The sequence below is a fragment of the Ovis canadensis genome, chromosome 10, assembly GCF_042477335.2.
Source record: "Ovis canadensis isolate MfBH-ARS-UI-01 breed Bighorn chromosome 10, ARS-UI_OviCan_v2, whole genome shotgun sequence".
Lineage (NCBI taxonomy): Eukaryota > Metazoa > Chordata > Mammalia > Artiodactyla > Bovidae > Ovis > Ovis canadensis.
In genome coordinates, this window is record NC_091254.1 from 28,411,344 (window position 1) to 28,432,665 (window position 21,322).

The window sequence follows — 21,322 nt, forward strand, 5'->3', positions numbered from 1 at the left end:
GACAAGGGCTGCGCCCGGCAGTGGACAGCAACGCACAGGTTCCCGGATGCAAGAGGGGACTTGCTGGGATCACTCAACCTGCTGGTGCTTCCCCCATCCTCCTGCTCCACGTGGCCTTCAGCAGTGGGGGGCTTGGGAGGGGGTGCAGTGGGCAGAGACCCTGAGACCCACGATCTTTCTGAGAGGCATGATCGAAAGGACTCTCCCTTACTCTCAAGGTCAGAAGAACTGACCCTGTGTTACATAATCCCATTCCTGAGAGCTTAAGCCATTCTTTTTCTCCACCAGGCACGCTACACCCTGACATTCTCTTTTCCCCATAAAGGTATTTTTCACTCCGACACAGTTGTGCTTTATTTGGAAGTTGCCCTTTTGCTTCTTTCTCTTGATGAGGATACTGTTTGACTCCAACGAGCTGTAGCCTTCGAGCATGCTGAACCCACATCAACAACGGAGCAGCGAGGTTCACACGTCTCCAGAACTCTGCACCTTCTCTATTGGCGATAAAATAGCTGTCATGGAAATATGCTTCCACGATAAACATTTCTAATTTAACAATAATAATTTATATTTCTGTAGCACATGCATAGCTTTGAAACATGCTCACATGTATTATGAAAGAGAAAGTGTGAAAGTGTTAGTCGCTCAACTGTGTCCTGACTCTTTGTAACCCAAGAGACTGTAGCCCACCAGGCGCCTCTGTCCATGGGATTCTCCAGGCAAGAATACTGGAGTGGGGTGCCACTGCCTTCCCTCCTGACCCAGGGTTCGAACCCGGGGCTCCTGCACTACAGGCAGATTCTTTACCATCTGAGCCACCAGGGATGCCCATGCTTCATCTTTGCTACTTTTTCCCACCCGGCCCCTTTCCCCAAGGCTCCTGCTCATGAAACTGCCACCGTGCAGTCATGTCCCACAGGGAACTCTGTCCTCTTTGTCACTGCCGATGCAACACCACTGTGGATGTCACTGCAGCTTTCTGGGTCACACACCTCATTTGTGCCATTCGCACTTGCAGTCCCTTTTATCATTTACAACTCTCCGGTGACTCTCCTCGCTGCCGTATCTTAATTTTAATACCAGACATTACATTCATTCCTTGGCATCATCAGAGACAACAAAGCACAATGCCATTAATCATTTCTACTGGGCAGAAAAGGAGCCTCAAAACGCAGTGTGGTGGAGGACAGGGTTCAAACTTCCCACCTCTTCCTCCAACCGGCTATGACAGTGGACCAGTTGCTCAATCTTCTGGAGCTTTGCTTTCCTCTGGTTACTGACATAAGAAAAGGCTGCCATGAGGATGAAACAGGACGGCATGTCAACTGTGCCTGCAAATAGACAAGAGACGCCAACTGCAGTCCTCCTGCTGGGTCCCCACTCACGCCACTGTCATTCACACGAGCAAAGGTGATCCCGCAAACAGCACCTCTGCGCCCTTGGGTCCCCGAAAGCCTCACCACTCACTTCCTCTAAAGGATGACCAAGGCACATGAGATCCTACCATCCCAAAGATCACTGGTTTCCAAGCTTTTTTCTACAAAATTCAACTGCAACACATTCTGATGTACTGCGGTTGAAATTGCAGGCCACGTGCATGAATGGCCATCCTCTCCTGGCATTTCCAATCCCATCTGGCCTGTCTTCGTATCACCCTGAGACAGGAGTCGACAGCAACAGAGTGAATGCAGAGCACGTGCTGATGGCAATTTGCAGGTGGCCACTCAGGGCACCCACAGAGCCATCCCTGAGCCGCCGCCCACCAAGCTGAGACTTGCAACTGGTAGCATCCGTCCTTTTTGCCTGCCTGGTGAAACATTTTTACACCACAGAAGCTTTGATTAATCTTAAATTCTGTCACATCAAATTTGTCTTGCTCAGAGAAATTGTGACATCTGAAATTCTGCTGTAAATCTGAAGTCTCCACTTAATGATTCAAAAGCTTAAAAAAAAAAAAAAAATAAGGCTCCCAACAGGCAGTTGAGGGATTTCAACATGTAACTGGCAAAAGGGTGGTTTTAGAGCTTGGAAAGTGGGTGGCTTACAGCTATTAGATGGAAAGTGGACATACTTTTTGAACCAGCAACTTTTCTAGTAAGAATTTACCCCATTGAGGTCACTGCGCAAGTGTAAAATGGTGTACATACAAGCATGCTTAGAGTGGCAATGATTTTTCAATAGAAAAATCAGAAACAACTTAAATGTCTATCAGTAAAGCCTAGAGTAGGGGCTTCCCAGGTGGCTCAGCAGTAAAAATCTGCCTGCCAAGCAGGTGATGTGGGTTCATTCCCTGGGTCAGGAAGATCCCTTGGAGAAGGAAACGGAAACCCACTCCAGTATTCTTCCCTGGAGAATCCCATGGACAGAGGAGCCTGGCGGGCTACAAAGGGTCACAAAAGAGTCAGACATAACTGAGCGACTAAACAACAACAAAGTCTGGAGTAAAGCCTAAGAGACAGCATTCGCTGCCTCCTCAGCAAGCTGTTTCTGGTATTTTCTAGCAGAACTCTGGATGTGTGTGTGCACCGAGATTGGGCCGGATTAGCATGAACTTCCACCCAACTCTGAAGCAATCAGTGCATGCCACTTCCCTGGCAGCTTTACCTATGACGGTTCACGAAGAAGGAAGCCAGGATTTCTTTTTTTTTTTTTTTGATGATGATGATTTGTTTATTTGATGATTAAGAGCAGCTATCTTTCACTGGACAGTGAATGGGTCCCTACAACTTCAGCTGTTCTGCCACCATGAGGAGCAAGGAAAAAACCAAGTTCTAAAGAAAGAAATCCTAAATCCTGATTAAATCATGCCTGAAGCCCCAGCCCACAGGATTTTTCAGTATGTCCTACTATTTAAGCTAGTTTGCCCTGGGATTTGCATTACTCACAGTGAAAAGCATCCAATACAACTATTCAGTCATTAAAAAGATAAGATATATTTGTTGACATGGAAGGCTGCCCAGCACACGTCAGTAGAACAACATAGTAGATTACAGAATAGCATGCACAGCAAAATCCCTTTTATTTAGAATTTCATCTGTATATCGTGTATACATATATATGTACATGTGCAGATACATACATATATATAGAGAGAGAGACAGAGACAGAGAGATATGCCTGGCAAAACTTTACTAGAATGTCAGCAATGGTTAGCTCCAGTATTTCTGAAGAATTTAACCTTCCTCTTTGTATTCTTCTAAAGTGTTTGTTCTCATATAACAACATGTATTTGGAGAGGGCACAGAAAAATCAAGCTTTAATAAAAGTTATTTACTGATTCTGTATATCTTGAGTGTAAAATAAGTGGACAGTTTTGCCTCCTATCCCTCACAAAACCCAAGTGGTTCAAGATTAAAAAAAAAAAAATGAAGATGCTAGCCAGACATTCAAAATATTATTTCTTTATAAAATTCCATGATGAAGCAGTGAAACTACTTTAAGATCTGAGTTTGTACATTGCTGAAAAAGAAACACAGCCCGAGGTGCCTAAGCGTCTTTCTAGGAGAGCGGAAATAATATGAATCAAAATGAAACATCTTCCTAAAGAAGCTGAGCACCTCATTTACCCAAAAGGGAAAGTGGGAGTGTGGGGGAGGGCTGGAGGGGCAGAGAGAGGGTAACACACAGCTGCTTCCAGAAAGAGGGTAACACACAGGCGCCAGTAAGCAGGAAAAGGGCACAGGGCCGGCTGCTGCGGGATGCTGCCGTGCTGGGGCGCAGAGAGCTTAACCCCTTGGCTGCTGATGGACAGCCGCACCCTCTTCTCATGGGGGCAGTCCCCCAGCAAACCTAACCCCACTCCCCAGCAGCGAGGACTGTGACAGCCCCTTCAAGCTCTCCAAAGGTAATCACTTCAAGCAGACTAGAAAGCTAGATGCTCTCTCTCCATGAGCTATTTCGGTTCTAAAGATATAATTCAACCAAACGTATTCTCTAAACTGTTGGAAGGAAGAGGATTATTTGAAAGATCCAAACACCATTAGGACAGAATCACCTGAGTGGCTTAGACTTGGAGGGAAATTCTGTCTGTAAGAGGAAGCACTGTGTTAGAAAAACGTACCAAAGGCAAGTGGAGAATAGAAGTCAAAGACAAAAATCTCCATCTCTTTGTTGCTGATCTTTACTACAGCTTGTAGGATTTTCCGACTATGAAGTCTCAAAAACTCTGGCTCTAAAGTCAGTTAATTTGAGGAAATCTCTCTTTAAAGTTGTAAGAATCTTGTAGCTAGACAGTAACTCCAAAAATCCCAGGATGGTTTTCTTTACAAGTTAATTTCCTGCAGTTACTGGCTTTTTTTTTTTTTTTAACAATAAATTGGGCTTCCAGGTGGCTCAGTGGTAAAGAATCTGCCTGCCAAGCAGGAGATGCTGGTTCGATCCCAAGGTTGGGAAGATCCTCTGGAGAAGGGAATGGCAACTCATTCCAGTATTCTTGCCAGGAGAATCCCACAGACACAAGAGCCTGACGGGCTACAGCCCATGGGGTCACAAAAGAGTCAAACAGGATTTAGCCACTAAACAACACAGTAAATTACTACACAGTACCTACATTGTATTTCATGATAATGCCATTGTTCACAAGTCAGTAACCATTAATTCTGATACTCCTCAAGGGAAAAGAATCAAAAACAAACACCACCCATAAAATTGTCTACATTACACATCCCAGTCTGCCTAAGGGATCAAGTCAAAGATACATCTCGGAAAAGCCTCTCTCCAACTCAAAGTCACAAGCATGCGCTGGCCAATCCGTTTGTCTATCCTGTGTCTCGTTCTGATTCATCCCTCTTGGATGGACTGCTGGCGACTTTCAACCTGAAAGGGCATCGGCATGAGAAGACAGTTAAGTGGTTCTCAAACCGCAGTTCCGGTAAGAATCCCTTTAGGGAACCCGCCTCATTCCTTCTGCTTCGGTATCTTGGGCTGGGCTTAAGAAGCTGTACCTCCAACAAGCATCCTCCACACGTCTCAACGGGGTACGGATCACCCTTCGGGAAACAGTGACGTAGGCTATTGCAAGGTGACCGAGCCACTCACAGATCATCGCACGTGACGGTCCGATGCTCGCGTGGCTCACCCCACCCTTCTCCACATCTCCGGTGACTGCTCCGGCCCCCCTGGTCCAGGAAGCCACTGCCCCCACCTCTTCCTGGAGTCGACTCTAATTTCCCTGTTGCTTGTCTTGCTTCCACTCTTGCCCTCTCTAATGCCATCTCCAAAAGCTTGCCAGAAAGATGCTACGCAATAAAATCGCACCACGTGACTCCCTAAAACCACGTGACTGCTGCGCGGGTTGCGGGTTTCCACTCCGGATGATGAACATGTTTTAGGACGGGTGGCAACTGCATAACGCTATGAACATCCAAAACACCGATTTGTTCACTTTAAAATGGTTCAGCTTATGTTGCATAAATTTCACCCCAATTAAAAAAAAAGAAAAACAAAGCAAAAACCTTTTCAGTGATGCCCCAGGGTGTTTGGGCTAAAATCCAAAGTCCTCAGCTTGGCCTGGCAGGTCCTGCGCCGCCAGACCCCAGCCTACCCTCAGCAGCCTCAGGCCAGCCACCGTCACCCTCACTCTGCCCTGGAGCCACACTGCCTCTTCCAGGGACCCCCGCTCACTCACGGGTCCCTCCCCACCACCGCGCCCCAGCACAACCCCAACCAATCTCCAGGTCTTGACTGACCCTCCCACACAGGCCTTCCCCAACCACCCTCACGGTATCTTTTCAGAGAAGCCTGGTCTTTTCCAAGAACTTCTCATAAGCTTCAGTTACATCATGCTTTTTGTTTTACTTGATATCCCTTCCAGTAAACTATGGACTCCCCGGAGGACAGGACCGGGACTTTTTGTCCACTCCTGTGTTCCCAGCACCCAGTGGGAACCTGGCAACCATAAAATCATTTGGCACAAAGGTTGTGTCGCATGCCTTCCTCCAAAACCATTAACTCTCTGCTACAAACAGAGTAGAGAGCTGGGTCACGATACGACAGGAGATTTAAAATATACATGTCAACATTATTAATAACTAGATGAGAAATGTCACCAACTTCTTAGGGCCAACTCAGCACAGTACCAAGAACACCCACCTGGCGCAGAAAGCAAGCTCTCCGCCTTCTGCAGCACCTGCTTTGTGTTTCTGGGCAGAGTCGAGTCCCTGATGCTCAAGAAAACTCCACATCCAGACTCTCTCCTCGTGCCACTGCCCATCGCTGAGGAATACGGGAAGACACAGAGACTATCTCTGCAGACAGATACACCTGAACCAGGTGCAAGACCAAGCTTTGGAAGGATGTCAGGAGAACCCGTGGGCTGGCTCTCCCGTGGGTACCAATTTCTTAAAGGAAAATGCAGAGAGCCTGACCTGGGAAGAGAGGATGCTGCACTCAGTCTGTTCTGAGGGATAGTTCTTTGCAAGGGAAATAGAGGAGAAACTCACATAAGAGGAGGCATAATTGGTGTTTTGTTTCTAAACAAATTGTTCTTTGGTGATTATAGGTGTGCAACTGACTTATTCTTTTCAATCTTGTATTTGTATTAACTAGAACCCTAATTTGTAAGTGTGTCTTAATTAACTTCCTTCAAAGCTTCTCCCCATTGAAAACAAGCTTATTTCTTTTCCATTGTCGGCTCACTCAGAGCCTCTAATCCACAGTCCTCGGGCCTAGCTCTTGCCACTTGAGTTCACCGTGGAGAGCAGAGACTAGCAAGTGACCCAGCTCCGAGGAGACCCATCTGTGCAAAACTCTGCACGAGCCCTGTTCCCCCGACAAGGGCAGAAGAACATCAGGATTGGGCACATTTACTACCCATGTCATCAGCTATTTCTCAATACTTAAACTCTCCTTTAGCCAAAGCTCTTGACTTCCCCAAGCCCCAGTCCTTAGACCTGGTAGTGATTTGCATGACTGGGAATTAGGGTATCTCCCTGTATGCCGCGGGCTTCCCATGTGGCTCAGTAGTAAAGAATCCACCTGCTGACACAAGAGACGCAGGAGAGGCAGTCCGATCCTCGGGTCAGGAAGTTCCCTTGCAGAAGGGAATGGCAACTCACTCCAGTCAGGTCTTGCCTGGAGAATCCCATGGACAGAGGAGCCTGAGGGCTACAGTCCACGGGGTCGCCAAGAGTCAGACAGCTGGGCACAGACAAGGCTGAGCACTTGTGTGCTGCAACGCCAAAAGGTTCTGCTCCTGGTACGTGAGGATGGGGCACCTACAACTGGGCTGTGTGTGCAAGCTCTTGGACCTCTTGGTCGAAGACGACTCGAAGGCTTTCTCCTCGCTCCAATTCCCAGCTCTCTGTGCTCAACTGGGGACCCCCTGGAGAAGGGACAGAGCTGCCCCTGTGGCCAACTACGGGTCCCTTATGGAAGCAACCAACAAGACTTGCCCTCCAGCAGGGGAGGGGCCTGGGCACAGTCCTTATGGCAGAGCACGAGATGACCGTGCCAGCTGGCCGCCAGCGTGGCTTCCTCTGATGCAGCTCCTAAGTTAGCTTTATACTGGAAGATGCCACCTGAGTCCTACCTCCTTTTTCCCAAAGCATCCTTATTAACGTTCTTACCGATGGTTTATTACAAAACCACATACACTTCTACAGGAGATGAGGGGGTGAGGAGCCTGGTAACACATTCTGAAAGCACCTCAGTGCGGGAAGGTGAAGTGCCTGCAAACCCGGGGTTGTTGTTTAGTCGCTAAATCATGTGCAACTCTTAGTGACCCCATGGACTGTAGCCCGCCAGGCTCCTCTGTCCATGGGATTCTCCAGGCAAGAGTACTGGAGTGGGTTGCCATTTCCTTCTCCAGCGGATCTTCCTGACCCGGGGATAGAACCTGAGTTTCCTGCACTGCAGGCAGACTCTTTACCACTGAGCCACCAGGGAAGTCCAGCAGAGGTGCAGCTGTAAACCGAAGCACATTCAGGAGGGAGTCGTGAGACCAACACACTAACATAGGCTGTAAGGATATTACACACAGGAGATGAAGCCAGCCAGAAAAACCACTTGCAGAAAATAAGGCAGGGATGGTTAGACAAAGAGAAGCTCAAGGACAGATTACAAGGACATCAGGGGAGGTTGCCAAAATGCAGAATATATTTGACAAAGAGAAATTAGCACTTCGGAAACCAGAGCCTAGGAGAAGATGAATAGTCACTAAAAGGAAGGAGACTCCTAGTGGGAGGCGGTGACATTAAAAATGCAGGTACTTTCTGCCAGGACTGGAGCTGGCCAGATTCTTGCGGTGGAAGAAGCCAGCATGTCACAAAGAGGAAAATCTCATCAGATGTTTATCGTTCCCACGCTTTGAGGACCTGGGGACTGTCTAACTAAGGAAACAGAAATCTCTACAAGTATATTTCACAGAGGAAATGTATAAGCCAGAATCGGTGACTCGGGTGATGGGAGGAGCAGAAAGCCTACACCAGGATAGTTAGATAACCCAGAGATAAGCTCAAAGCAGGAAGCTGCCGCCTCCCCTGGGCTGACAGGGGACAACAGACAATAGGAGGAGGTAGGGCTGCAGGCGTCCAAGGTCACTTGTGAGCCGCTGGAACCACAGAAGGTCCGTCAGGCATGAGTGGTGCTACCGGGGAGGGACTCCCACTGCCAGGGATGCCCCAGGAAGCTGGAGGGAAGGAAAAAAAATAACCTCCCTGGCTGGGCCCTTCTCCCTGCTGCCTCCTACGTGCCTCCTGAGGGCGGAGAATAGCAAAAGCAAGCAAACTCAGAAATTTGGGAGAGCAGCCTGCAGGGGTGAGCCCCCAGGACCCAGAGGAGGGGGAGCAGGAGGGGCCGAGCACTGTAACAGACAAGCTTCTCTCCCAACAGGCGCACTTCTAAAAGAGTCACTTACTGGGGCCTCCCTGGTGGCGCTGGGTAGAGAGTCCATCTGCCAGCGCAGGAGACACGGGTTCGAACTCTGCAACCACTGAAGCCCGCGCCCTAGAGCCCGTGGTCTGCAGCCAAAGGAGCCCCTGCAAGGAGAAGCCCAAGCACCGCAAGGAGAGAGCAGACCCGGCTCGCCGCGACCAGAGAAAGGCCAGCGCAGCGACAATGACCGAGCGCGAGCCAAAAATAAATTAAAAAATAAACTTATTTAAAAAAAAATATTTGCTTCCTGCCACATAATGGTCACATAGGAATAAATTAAGTGGACGTTGCGCCTGCAGAATGGCCTACTGACCTTCCTGCCACGTGCAGCGGGCCCTGACCTGGTCTGCACAGCCCCTGAGTAGCAACGGGTGGGGAATTTATTCTATACTTTATGCTATAATTTATATAATACCCTTTCTTCAGTTACAATTACTCCAGGACTAGTCTTAACAAGCGCATTTCCCCCAAAAAATCCTAGGGGAAAAAAGGCTCTTTGAAAAAATATAGGTATTGAATAGGAGAAAATATACACGAACATGGCTGAGCGCACACCCCCAAATAAGTCCAAGTGAAACTGGGGGAATCTGACGAAGACTGGCCTGCAGCCATCAAGGCTGGTCATGATGCTGCTCTACAGGTCTGAAAGATGTTACCAGGGGCAGGGAGTGGGGGTGGGGTGGGAAATGCTACCAGACACAGGCTCAGCGACTTCCCCAGCAGTCTTTGGAAGTCTATTGAAAGGCCGCACTTCCAGTAGAGAGAGCTTGCGTTCGATCTCTGGTTGGTGAACTAAGATCCTGCATGCTGTGCAGCCAAAAAAATTAACTATATAACTTGAAAAGTTTCAAACAGATTTACGCATTAAAAAAAAAAAGTACAGAGGTTCTGCGTTACTTCTTACAACTGCACAAGAATCTATAACAATCCCAAATTAAAATTTTAATAAAAAAATATCATAAGTATGTGCATGCATGCTAATTCATTTCAGTCGTGTCCGACTCTTTTGAGATCCCATGGACTGTAGCCCGCCGGGCTCCTCTGTCCATGGAATGCTCCAGGCAAGAATACTGGAGTGGGTGCATTCCTTTCTTCAGGGGATCTTCCCCAACCCAGGGATTGAACCTCATCTGTCTCCTGCATCGGCAGACAGGTACTTTACCACTAGCGCCACCTGGGAAGCCCAGACATACCTGCAGTTCCTCAATTATCAAGCCTTCTTCCTTTCCACCGTGTTTCCCCCGTAAGTGTCTCCAGTTTGAATACTCACAAGCACAGCATCTCTGCTCTCAGGACTCTGATCCACCTGTGCAGCGAGGCTCAGGAAGCTCTGAGCTGGCCCCGTCTGCAGCTCCTCCAAATTCTGTCTATTCTGTGTCATTGGCTCAGGGCTACTTTTGCAGAAATATGGTGTCGCTTACTTGTGTTTGATTCTTCAGCCTTCGCCTTTCTGACTGCAGACGGAGCCGGGACATTAGTATTCACGCACAGGACAATTAGGAGGCCACCTGATCTTAGTACAGATCAGCTAACAAGCCTTAACCTACTCATTTCACAATGAAGGATTCATTTCAAAACTGCTCTTTCTGGAATGCATGCTTTCCTTTCCGCACCCTCTGGTCTCCTGAGAGAGCTGGTGGCCTAAGAACCAGTGGGAGAAGCTGCCTTGGGAGAGCCTGGCACTTTGACAGATCAAGAGGCAAGAGCCAGCCCACCCCAGCCACCACTCATCCACTTAGCTAAAATACAGGCTCTGGGAGAAGCAGGGAAAACAATAGATAGAAGTGCATGCTAGGTCTTCCGGAAACTGATGCTGGATGAAAATCCCTTCTTAGCCAAGAGTATGAGGGTGGGGGGAAAAAAATCACTATTCATCACAAAATGGACATCTCTCCAACTCTCCTCCTCTACCACTCCACAAATCCTGCCTGTGAAATATAACTTTCTTCCTTTAATGATCTGGTGGTGAATTATTTATACACTTCAATTTATCTTTCTGTCTTCTTTTATTTATGCCCAGAATTGTACTACTTAACTCTAAGACAGCCTGACCAGGACTGCAGGCAAGGCAGAGGCGACCTGGCCCTTTAGGGGGTCACTGATCTGGAGGGACAGAGCAGGCAGAGCTGTGGGGAGGGGACCGAGATCTCGGTCTAGGGATGCGCTAAGTGAGCCCGTGTCTCAGGCCTCTGCATCATGCTGACTTTTCCAGCCAGCTTTCCATGCAAACCCATCTTGCATCCCGTCCCCTTCTCCAGCCCCCCAGCCACTATCTTCACTATTTGTCTGGGCAGCGCCACCTCAGAGCTGGTCTCCATACCCCCAACTCTACCAATCCTTCCCCCCCACACACACCTGTTATCAAGAGTAACAATGCCATCATCGTAATTCTTCAGCAGCTCTCTATCACCTGAAGCCAGAGCTCCCAAATCTCCCTAATTAGTGGAACCTGTGTGGTAGTGATTCAGTCACTAAGTCATGTCCGACTCTTGCGACCCCATGGACTGTAGCCCGCAAGGCTCCTCTGTCCGTGGGATTTCCCAGGCAAGAATACTGGAGTGGGTTGCCATTACCTTCTCCAGGGGAATCTTGCCTCCTGGAACAGGAATCAAACCCAAGTCTCCTGCACTGCAGGCGGCCTCTTTACCGCTGAGCCAGTGGGGGCATTACTTTTAAAATAAATCAATCAAGCAGATTCTTCAGTGTCTTTCGTTGGGTTTCTCCTGAAGCAGATCTTGAGACAGAGGTCTCTTAAATGCAAGTTATTCATCTGAGAGAGGATCCTGGGAAGGACTAGTTCCTGGGGAGGAAGGCAGCCAAGTAAGCCCAGATCCTGCAGGAGACGGCCACCACGGGCAGCACCGTCACTCTTACTAGGGGATCCTGGGACATCGTGCAGGAAGCGGGTCAGTCTCTGCACTGGCTGGGTCAGGAGGCCAGGGCACTGCCTCCCTGCTCTCTTCCATCATCAGCTGAGGTCCACTTCTGGGATCCCTTAGCTTTGCTGTCCCCACAGGTCAGAGAGAAAGCCCTCAGGTGGAGAACAGTAGATGCTTGTAGAAGAATTCTGCAGAAGTGTACAGGAGCGGTGAGTGTCTGGGCGTATGAATGCGTCTACCTGACCTGGCCATGTCCCTGAAGATTCTGATTCGGGAGGCTGGGGGGTGGGACCCAGGAATCAGCACTGTGGCAAGCCCTGAGTGGGACTCTTTTGCACAGGCAGACTGTGAAACACTGACCCGTATCATGACGTGCAAAAGCGTCAGTGGCAGCTCCCAGCAGTCACCTGTAAACCACACTGAACTTGTGCCCTTTTCACAAGTCTTCCCTTTAGGCAGCACACTCTTCTACAAGCAGGAAATGTGCTTTAAGAATGTCCATGACCCCCAGAGCCAAATACCAGTCATACAGTAAATGCTCAATAACTGTGTGTTAATGAAACCACCCTGAAAAGAAACAGTATGGTACTAGGTGCCTCTGTTCCCTGGACAAAACTATCTGCCAAATCTCTCAAAATAGTAGTAAAACGAAAAAAAAAAATACCTATTGAGCACCTAATCTGTGCAAGACACTCAGGAGCTCCTCCTGAGATGCTCCATAACTGCTGATCCACGTACACCTTAAAAGAGACTTGCTGCTATAACACAAAATGGTGAATTAATCCCTACAAGGGAGACAAAAGACCGAGGTCGTGGTGGGAAGGTGAAGGATGCTTTCCGAGGAACCGGAAGCCTTTCGGGCTTGACCCTACCTGGTGATTCTGCCGGGGTTGTCCCCAGAAACACAGTCACCTCCACCAACTTCACAGAGATGGAGCGGGATGAAGAGGAAAGTCGTATTTCAGCAGCAGGTGCTGATGTCTCAGGATGAAGGCTTCTTCCAATGACCAGAAATTCGGTACCTGGGGCCTCAATGGGAACTCCTGGCTCCACCCTCAGAGGCACAACAGTTTCTGCGATTTTCAAGGAGCTCTCTCGCAAATGAGACCAAAGCAGAGGCCTGGGCACTCAGAGTCACTACATACCTCATCGGTGGCTTTTCTCCCCCGGTCTGGGATATTAAACCACAGCACACTGGCCACGCTCCAGTCTGGATAAGCAGGCTGGGGCTAGCAGGCTTCCCCCTCCAGCTCCAGCTAAATAAAGTATTCCTTCGGACCAGTTGCCCTAACCTTTGTTATGCTGCTGTGGGCTGTTAAAGAGCTCTTCTGTACTTAGGATGGCTGCATTTGCGAAAAATCAACACCCCTGGTAGAACTTTCTACACCGACAGGAAGTACATTCCAAAATATCACTGGCTACGTCAGTCCTTTTGATATGCTTTTATACAGGGCTGGAAACAATTAGAAAAGTATTTCTTCTCCATTTGCCCAGCTTTTGCTATTCATGAAGATACAGACCAAAATATTTGCAACATCACAAAAAGGAGGTGGCAGGTGCATACTTCACAAAACACACTGAGAGTCTGCTGCAAGCCAAGCGCTGCTGCAGGTGCCAGGTGCTGTGGGAAGGGTCACAGGTTATGTGGTCAGCACAAATTTGACATTTTTCCAAGGGGAATAATTCAATTTAATTCTTCCTCTTCTGCTGCATTTCTGAAAATCTGAATCCATCGACTTTGCTTAAAATCTATCATACACAGGTAGCCCCATCAAATACTATTTCTGTCCACCCTTAAAATTAGAACCACCAAAAGAAGAATACATAAGACCTTAAATTCAGTGTGTATGTGGGTGTGTGTAGAAGTGTATATGTGTCAAAGAATGAGAAAATATGCTTTCTTGGCCAGCCTGTAGGGCAGCAAATGGGATGCTGCTTAGATAAATATTTATTTGTTTGCTTGTTTTTAGCAATCATCCTATTTGTGTGGGCGAGAGTTTACAGCTTATAATAGCAGAAGCTGACATAAGGAAGTGGAAAACGTAAATATCTCTTGCTTAAAGATTCTCTTTACTGTATGAAAAAAAAAAAAAACAAATCGTGCCCTTTGGCATTCTATTGTTAGGATAAAAACAACAAAAAGGAAAAAAAATGCCAACACATATGTAGGCATACACACACATTATCTTGAACATGAAGACAGAAGAAGGAAGTTAATTAAATTTCAAGATTCCAGTGGAATAAATTAAATGTATGAACTACAGAATATTTAACATCATGCCACAAAAAGAGAGTTCTGATTTTTCTTTTAATAATAATAACTTTAAAATTTAGATTATTCCCAGAAGACCCAAAGCAAGTGCTTGTCCTGAACTACAGACTATGAAAAATAACTTTAAAAATCAGTGAAGTTCACTTGTAATCTGCAAAATTATTCTGCTTGGAAATCCTTCTAGCTAGAACAAGTTAACAGCAGGCTTCTAACACTAGGTGAAACTTGCTGTTAATCAATTTATTCCCCCCGACAAATCTGCTAAAGTGCATGCTTTTCTGGTGAAAATGATTCTTCAATGATACTTAATTCTGTCACTACACTGCTTCTCCAACCAGTCCAATCCAAGTGTCTCTTCCAGTTAAGGTGTATTAAAGTTAAATACCTACCTTTGTCATAAATAATAAATGACAGAACACAGATTCTTCAAAGTATTTATGGCAGAAGGAAACTCGAAATGTATCGCCCATGCAACCCATTTCCTAAGCTTAAAAAGAGGGCTTAATAAAGCACATGTGATTCAAGTCCACCATCCAATACTCCATTCATTAGCATCTCAGGGTTCAGAAACAATGTATGCCACTGTCATCTCTCGCAGATAGATGACTGTCGTCCACAAGCAGGCTTCAGGTGACACCTTTGGCAAAACAGTTTTGAAAAGGACCAACAGTAGGATGATGCAGCAACATAGTCTGTCCTGTATACTTTTTTTTAATTTTTATTCTATACTGAAGCACAGCTGATTAACAATGTTGTATTAGAGTCAGGTGTACAGCAAAGTGACTCAGTTATACATATACATGCATCTATTCTTTCTCAAATCATTTTCCCATTTAGGTTATTATAGAATATCGAGCAGCATTCCCTGTGCTACACAGTAGGTCCTTGTTGGCTAACTGTTTTAAATATAGCATGTGTACCTGTCAGTCCCAATCCCCAATCTTGCCCCTCACCAACTCATCCCCCAGGTAACCATAAACTCAGTTCTCTAAGTCTGTGAGTCTGTGTCTGTTTTATAAATAAGTTCATTTGTTATTTATTTATTTAATTATTTTGGAGCCCCAATCATTAGACCAACAATATGTCTATCCTTTGCAGACAGAAGACCACAACGAGCGATTAATTAGCTGTAATGGTAAAACTCTTACAGGTATACCCGCTGACCAACACAATCCTCAATCTCATCCCCATTTTAAATTCATATAGAGAAAAGGAGAACATTGAAGATAGTCCAAAGATGTAAACAATTACCAAAGCAAGGGAAAGGGCATCCCCAGTTTGAGGAAAGAGGTGGGAGTCCCAGGACTTTCTGAGACTGAAGGCTGAACACAGTACACAAGGTATCTAAAACCATAATGAATTTTGACTCTCAAATACCACTGTGTTTTTCTAATGATCTTTATCAGGGTAAAAATCGTGATTACAAACTATGTGTAAATAAAGAACAAAGAAAGAATGATTTGGGGGAGGAAATGGGGTGGGGGGGGATTTTCAAGTGTGACCCAAGGCAAGACCTCCTGGAGAGGGCTCCATCACCAGGTCTGAGTCACAACACCTCCCTGGGCCTCAGTGTCCCTTAAAACTAAAGGCTTAGGCCAGAGCATCCGTCTCTAACTCCCTCCTGGCAGTAAAACCCAGTCACCTATTTCGAGAGAACTCAAGTTTTTGCAAAATCCTAAGAGCATCTGAGAGGGGCAGAAAAGGTGCTTATGGTGTTTAATGGCTACAAAGGGGAGAATGAGGAAGGTCTAAACAACCCTCCCAGCCTTGCATTTTTCAGTGTCTACCGGGCTTAAGAGGGAGATCGAAATTAGATGCTTCATTTCATCCCACAATAACAATGTAATTCTGATTATAATAAAACGTTGAAATGTTCTTTTTAAAAACATCCCCCTCCAAAGGAAACAGCTTCACCTTCCTCAAATGCAACTTGGTAGATCTGTCTCCTTCGGAGGGTTGCAAAGCCCAAGCTACAGTATGAGTGTCAGGATGTGGAAGCAGCTGTCACCGCTTTGTTTTTCATTCACAGTAGGTGGTTGCCAAGCAACAAAATACTATTGTCTGTTTCCATGATCTATTGGCCAATTCTACCGGTGATAATGCTTTCCACAGTTTAAAATAGGGCCACCTTTTGGACAAGAAGAAATGCGAAAAAATTCTAAGAACAATAAACATATATATAAACAAACACACGGAATGTATCCCTAAATTATGTTTATAAATATACAGCTGTGTGCTGATATACATACATACATTTTGCATGTGTATGTATGTGTGTGTGTGACTATTTATTATACATTCTCCTCCTCCCTACCTCCAAACTCATCTACATTGAATAGGCCAAAAACTAGATCTAAATCCCAAAGGGCAAATTAAAGCATGACCTGGAGATACGAAAATACAGTCAATTATTTTCTCAACAATAGCAATAACTTCCAACTTGCCAGATGTATCAAATTCTGTCCCCTGAATACAAAGTTCTCTAGTCAGGAAAGCAATTCTACTGATATAAAAATAATAAATGGAATGCCTTTACTATCTACTTTGGAATCACTGATCATTTGTTGTTTTACTTCATGTCATCATCTGCTACCCCTGTGTACAAAGATAATAATTCAAATGGGAAAATTCTGTTTTTCGTTACACCCAAGAATATTAACATATATTTACTTTTAAAATAATTGAATTGTTCTCTCTGGAATAGCCTCATGTGATTCCCCACTTTGTTCTGACATTGGTCGCTCGGGAATAGCAGACATGCTATGTTACTCTTGCATATTTCACTAGCTTACAAATAAACTAACGCAGTGTACTCAATATAAAGTTGTCAACATTCGCTTGCATCAGTTGCTGTTTGTTTTCCATTGACAAGGCTTCTAAAGATAAGAATTACAATATTCTTAGATGTACAGACACAACATCAAAACAGCCTGAAGGAATTAAAGCTGGAAACTGCTAGAGGCAATCATGCTTTGAAATGAAGAGAAATCAGTATCACTTATGCACACGCATATATTTCTGCAAAGACCCTAAATAATGACAGAACAGTCTTTGCATTTTATGCAACGCTCATCCATCTTCCTTCACAATATTTCCAAACCACTTTAACTATTTAGTTCATTCCTCTAAACAAGCCTTTGAAATTCACCTTTTGAAATTCACCACCACTTGTAAATCTACACGTTGTAAGAAACTGGTAATAAGCAAAACTCATTACGTGGATTGACGTTATTACTATAAAATCTGCTATCAAAAGGGCAACTTTAGCAAAACAGAAACAGAGTGTGTTAAATAATTAACTGAATACTGGTCAAATGATCACTTTTCCGGACAGAGCCATCCTCAGCAGACCGCTCCTGGGAGGGAGCGCCCAATCCAGGTTTCTCCTTCAGGTCTCACCCCATACATGACCCACTTCCTTCTCCCGCAGTTTCTCAAGCTTGTTCACCTGTATCCCAACCTCACTAAGAAACATGCTCTCCCCACTTTCTCCACCCTTTTCGTATTCCTTAGACACTCATTACTTTCTGCAAACCACCGGACTCAAACCTGCAGTTTGCCACGAACCTCCCCATAAACACTTGTCTTCCTGATTCTTTTAGATCTGCTGTAAAAATCTCCACTACCGAACAAATACAATATTAATAAAAGAAAGGCTACAAGCCAGTTGATTTTGTAATGTCATAGCAGCAAAATGTTGGGGGAAAAAAAGACAGAAAAGGAGACATGCAGGCGTGTACTTGGAGGAAGGCGGGTGGGAGTGTAGCTCTGCACAGTGGGTCGCGGGGACTCAAGGGGCCTCGCTTCCCCTACCTGTCGACCCCACTTCCCCCATGTGCGCACCGCCGCTGACAACCACAACACTCCGGGACCACCCCCTCCGGAAAGGGGGCGGGGTTACGCCTTCGGCCAATCAGAACCCGCAAGCCCCGGGTGTCCAACCTATGGGGTGGCCCTGGCCGTGCCGGGGGAGGACGCAGGGTGGTCGGGGAGGGGCCGCGTCCGTGGGAGGCGCGCACGTGTCGGGTCCGGGGAGGCGGCGAGGCGGCGGGCGTCTGGGTCCCGAGGCGTGGGCTCTGCAGCCCAGCAGCCCCCGAGTCCCGCTGCCCAGTGCCTCTTTTGCCTCGGCCCGTTCGAGCAGGACATGCTCCCGCCGAAAAAAAAAAAAGACCGGTCCACAACGTCTGACTTCCCCCTCGAGTAAGAGGACAGTCACAGATAACAGTAGTACCCGGCTCAGAAAAGACCGGGAGGAAAGTTTCAGGCCCGCACCCGACGGAGTCCTCCAGGGCTGGGAGGAGGAGGAGGACGGAGGCTGGGCGGGAGGGTGACGACCTGGAAAGCAGAGGGCGGCTGGAGGGCTGAGCGGACCGGGGCGCGGTGCTGGGGGACGCTAGCGGCGGGGTGCGCTGTCCAAGGTGCACGGGAGGTGGTGGGCGCGCGGCGGGCGCGGAGCCCAGAGCCAACACTGGCTGGCGACGGCAGGGGAGAGAGCTCGGTACGGCTGTCCGGGGGCGCCAGGCACCGCCCCCCCACCTCACCCCGCCACCCAGGCTTGTAAAAGTGAACCTAGTGGAGCTGAGACAGGAAGGGGAAGGGCGCGGGCGGCTGCGCCGAAGCCCCTCACGCTCCCCTGCACCCCTCCCTCCCGGCCGCACCTCGAGCTCTTTTCCTTTTTCCCCTTCCCCCGCCTCGAGCCCACTCCCCTCCGAGCTTCGATCCCGGTACCGCGGCGGAGGCGGGACCGCGAAACCCCCGCTCCAAGCCCGGACGCCCCAGGGATGCTGCGGGCCCCCCGGAGCTGCTTACCTGGGGCCGCGGCACCAGGGGCGGGCGCGGCGCGGCTCCTCCTCGCCTCCGCGCCCTCCTTCTCCGCTTCTCCCCCGGACTCTGTCCTGGGCGCCGAGCTCTGAGACCGGGCCGGGCTGCAGCCGCCTTCCCCGCCGCCGCCTCGGCCGCCGCTGCCGCAGACAGAGGACGCCCAGTGGCGGCTGGAAGCCCGTGTGAGTAGCGGCGCCGGAGATTCCGCGGCTCCGGGCGCGCGGCCGTGCGCACGCGCGCCGGCGAGTGTGAGTGTGTGTGTGAGTGTGCGCGCGCGCGCCCACGGGGAGGGGGGGGAAGAGGCCGAGAGATGCTCGTAGGGACCGAGGCAAAATTCTCCTGCCTCGGGAATCCGTAAGCCGGGGAAGGAGGCTCGAACGCGCGTCTCGCCACGGGGAGGAGCTGCCCGCCCGGCGACGCCGAGGAGGAGGAGGGCTGCCGCGCCGGGCGCGCAGGTTCCGGATCCGAGCGGGGCCGAACCGAGCGGGACGCGCAGCCACGGACGCAGCGGAGGCGGCGCCCGCAGCCCACGGTAGCGCTGCCCGCTCTTGGGAGGGGCCAGGCCGCTCGCTCCCGCCGCCGCCGCCGCCGCCGCCGCCGTCCGGACTTCTCAGCCGGGCGCGGAGGACAGGGATCGAGACCCCCACCGCTGCCACCTCGACCGTGGAGGCGCCCCGGACCGAGCCGGGGAACCCGGGCGCACGTGGCCGATTACCGGCTGCAGCCGGCGTGCGCAAGGGCTGCAGGCGTGCGGTGGGCGGTGGACCCCGGGCGGCGCGGCCCGCCGCCTCCGCTGGGTGGAGGAAGCCGGGCGGGGGAGTGGGGGTGAGGTCGGTCCAGGGTGCGGTCGGCAGGCAGAGTCGAGGGTTGTGGGGGGCTTCCGCTCCGGGAGGAACGTTGCCTGTTTTCCCCTTCGGAGGGCACTTTTCCACAAAGTTATCCACTGCCCAGGTAAAAGTGCTAGGTTCCTCTTTGTTCGGAGCCAGCTCACTGTGCAAGGCATCTGAACACTGTGCTGCTTTGAAGTCCGGCTTCTCCAAGAACCAGCCAGCCTGGCGCCTCTTAAACCTTTTAAACCGCTACTCTCACACTCATCCGGGCTACACTTTATATCACAGAAATAAAATGTTCCAGCACATTTACATGTCTTTTCTCCTAAAAGATTTGTCGTCCTAGCGGTATTCTTTTCCCCTGCTTATTTTAAATTCGGAGTGCACTTTTATTCACTCAAGAATTTCTTAAAAGGTCATAAGTTCTGTTTGATATCTGAAATAACCCGTCCGAGTCCGCCGGCAGGGGTTGTTTTCCGCGTACTTTTGCATGTCCTCCAGTACTGAGCCCAGCACCGAGCACTCTGTGTGTTCTCTATAAACGTTAAATGAATGACATTGTTTTCTAGCTTCACATGTCCTGAAGGCAAAGGCTTGGATGCTGGGAAAGTCATTACCACCCCACCAGGCTTGCTTGATTTTCACTTAGGCCATTACCCTGTGTGTGTGTGTGTGTGTGTGACTATTTTCCCCTTTGGCGGCCTGAGCCCCAGTGCAAAGAAAGATAGCAGAGAATACTGACCCTTTAGTGCTGTCTCGCCAAGGTGCAGGCAGAGTGCACTCTGCAGGGAACCCCAGAGGACACCCAGGGTGAGAAGGCTAAAGAGTGAGTGCTTCATTTCAGTCCTGGGGGAATCTGGTCTCTCAGTCGGAAAGTCACATTTCATTAGCAGTTTATAATGTCTTTTTTTTCGTGCAGGACAGGAAGAGAGTTTTAAGAGAAATGCACGCTTCTAATAGCTTGTCAGGTACAAGCTTTTTCTTGTAAAAAGCATTACTTCATGGCTACTTGCCAATCTATGCAGGGTCATCTCAGATTACTAATTCTGTTGTAGCACCGAGCCCACACAGTTCCACCCTGGTATTTCCACAATTATCCTCTGAGAAGCAGAAGTCCTCGATTTTACATTGCATACTAAATTTCAGTGCGTTTGAACTCGGGCTGTTCTATGAGCTGCTTCTCTCTCCACTCATGATATCACAGCTTTGAAGCAGAACGGAAATAAAGTGAAAATTAAAATGGATTTATTTGGGTGCTGCCTTGTGTTCTCTAGTGGGAGTCCCTTTAAATGACTTCTCTTCTGTCACTCAATTTACAATCATTTTGGAAGCCATTTGTTGTGCCATGGAGTTCATGTGCTTTTTTGTTAAGTTAAAAGCGTGGGTATTTAAATTTTTTACCTGAAAGGAAGCTCTAGAACTTGCAGGAGCAGAAAATCTCTGACACTCCAAATGAACTCTTGACAGCCAACCTTTACAATGGGTATGAGTCAAAGTCTTCCAATGTAATTGTAAAGCTTTATTTTGCTTAGAAAGATGCCTTTAGGGTTTCATTCAACAGCTTCCCAAGAGCTTGCTCACTTGGTAGGATGGAAGAATGGAACGAAGCCATAGCTTCTCTGATGAGCACCAAAGGGAGCAGACTTGGC

The 21,322-nt window shown here is 48.3% G+C and overlaps 1 protein-coding gene across 1 annotated transcript in view; it reads right to left on the minus strand.

Moving 5' to 3' along the window:
* The window catches only part of LOC138446987 (adenomatous polyposis coli protein 2-like), a 325,030-nt gene extending 304,865 nt beyond the window's left edge, over positions 1 to 20,165 (minus strand). The window contains exons 1-3 of the mRNA XM_069602483.1: positions 20,158 to 20,165; positions 19,491 to 19,911; positions 18,832 to 19,449 (exon numbers count right to left, since the gene is read on the minus strand). Of these exons, the coding sequence (XP_069458584.1) occupies positions 18,832 to 19,449; positions 19,491 to 19,911; positions 20,158 to 20,165 (1,047 nt within the window). The remainder of the gene's footprint in view (positions 1 to 18,831; positions 19,450 to 19,490; positions 19,912 to 20,157) is intronic.
* Between the last annotated feature and the right edge of the window lie 1,157 nt (positions 20,166 to 21,322).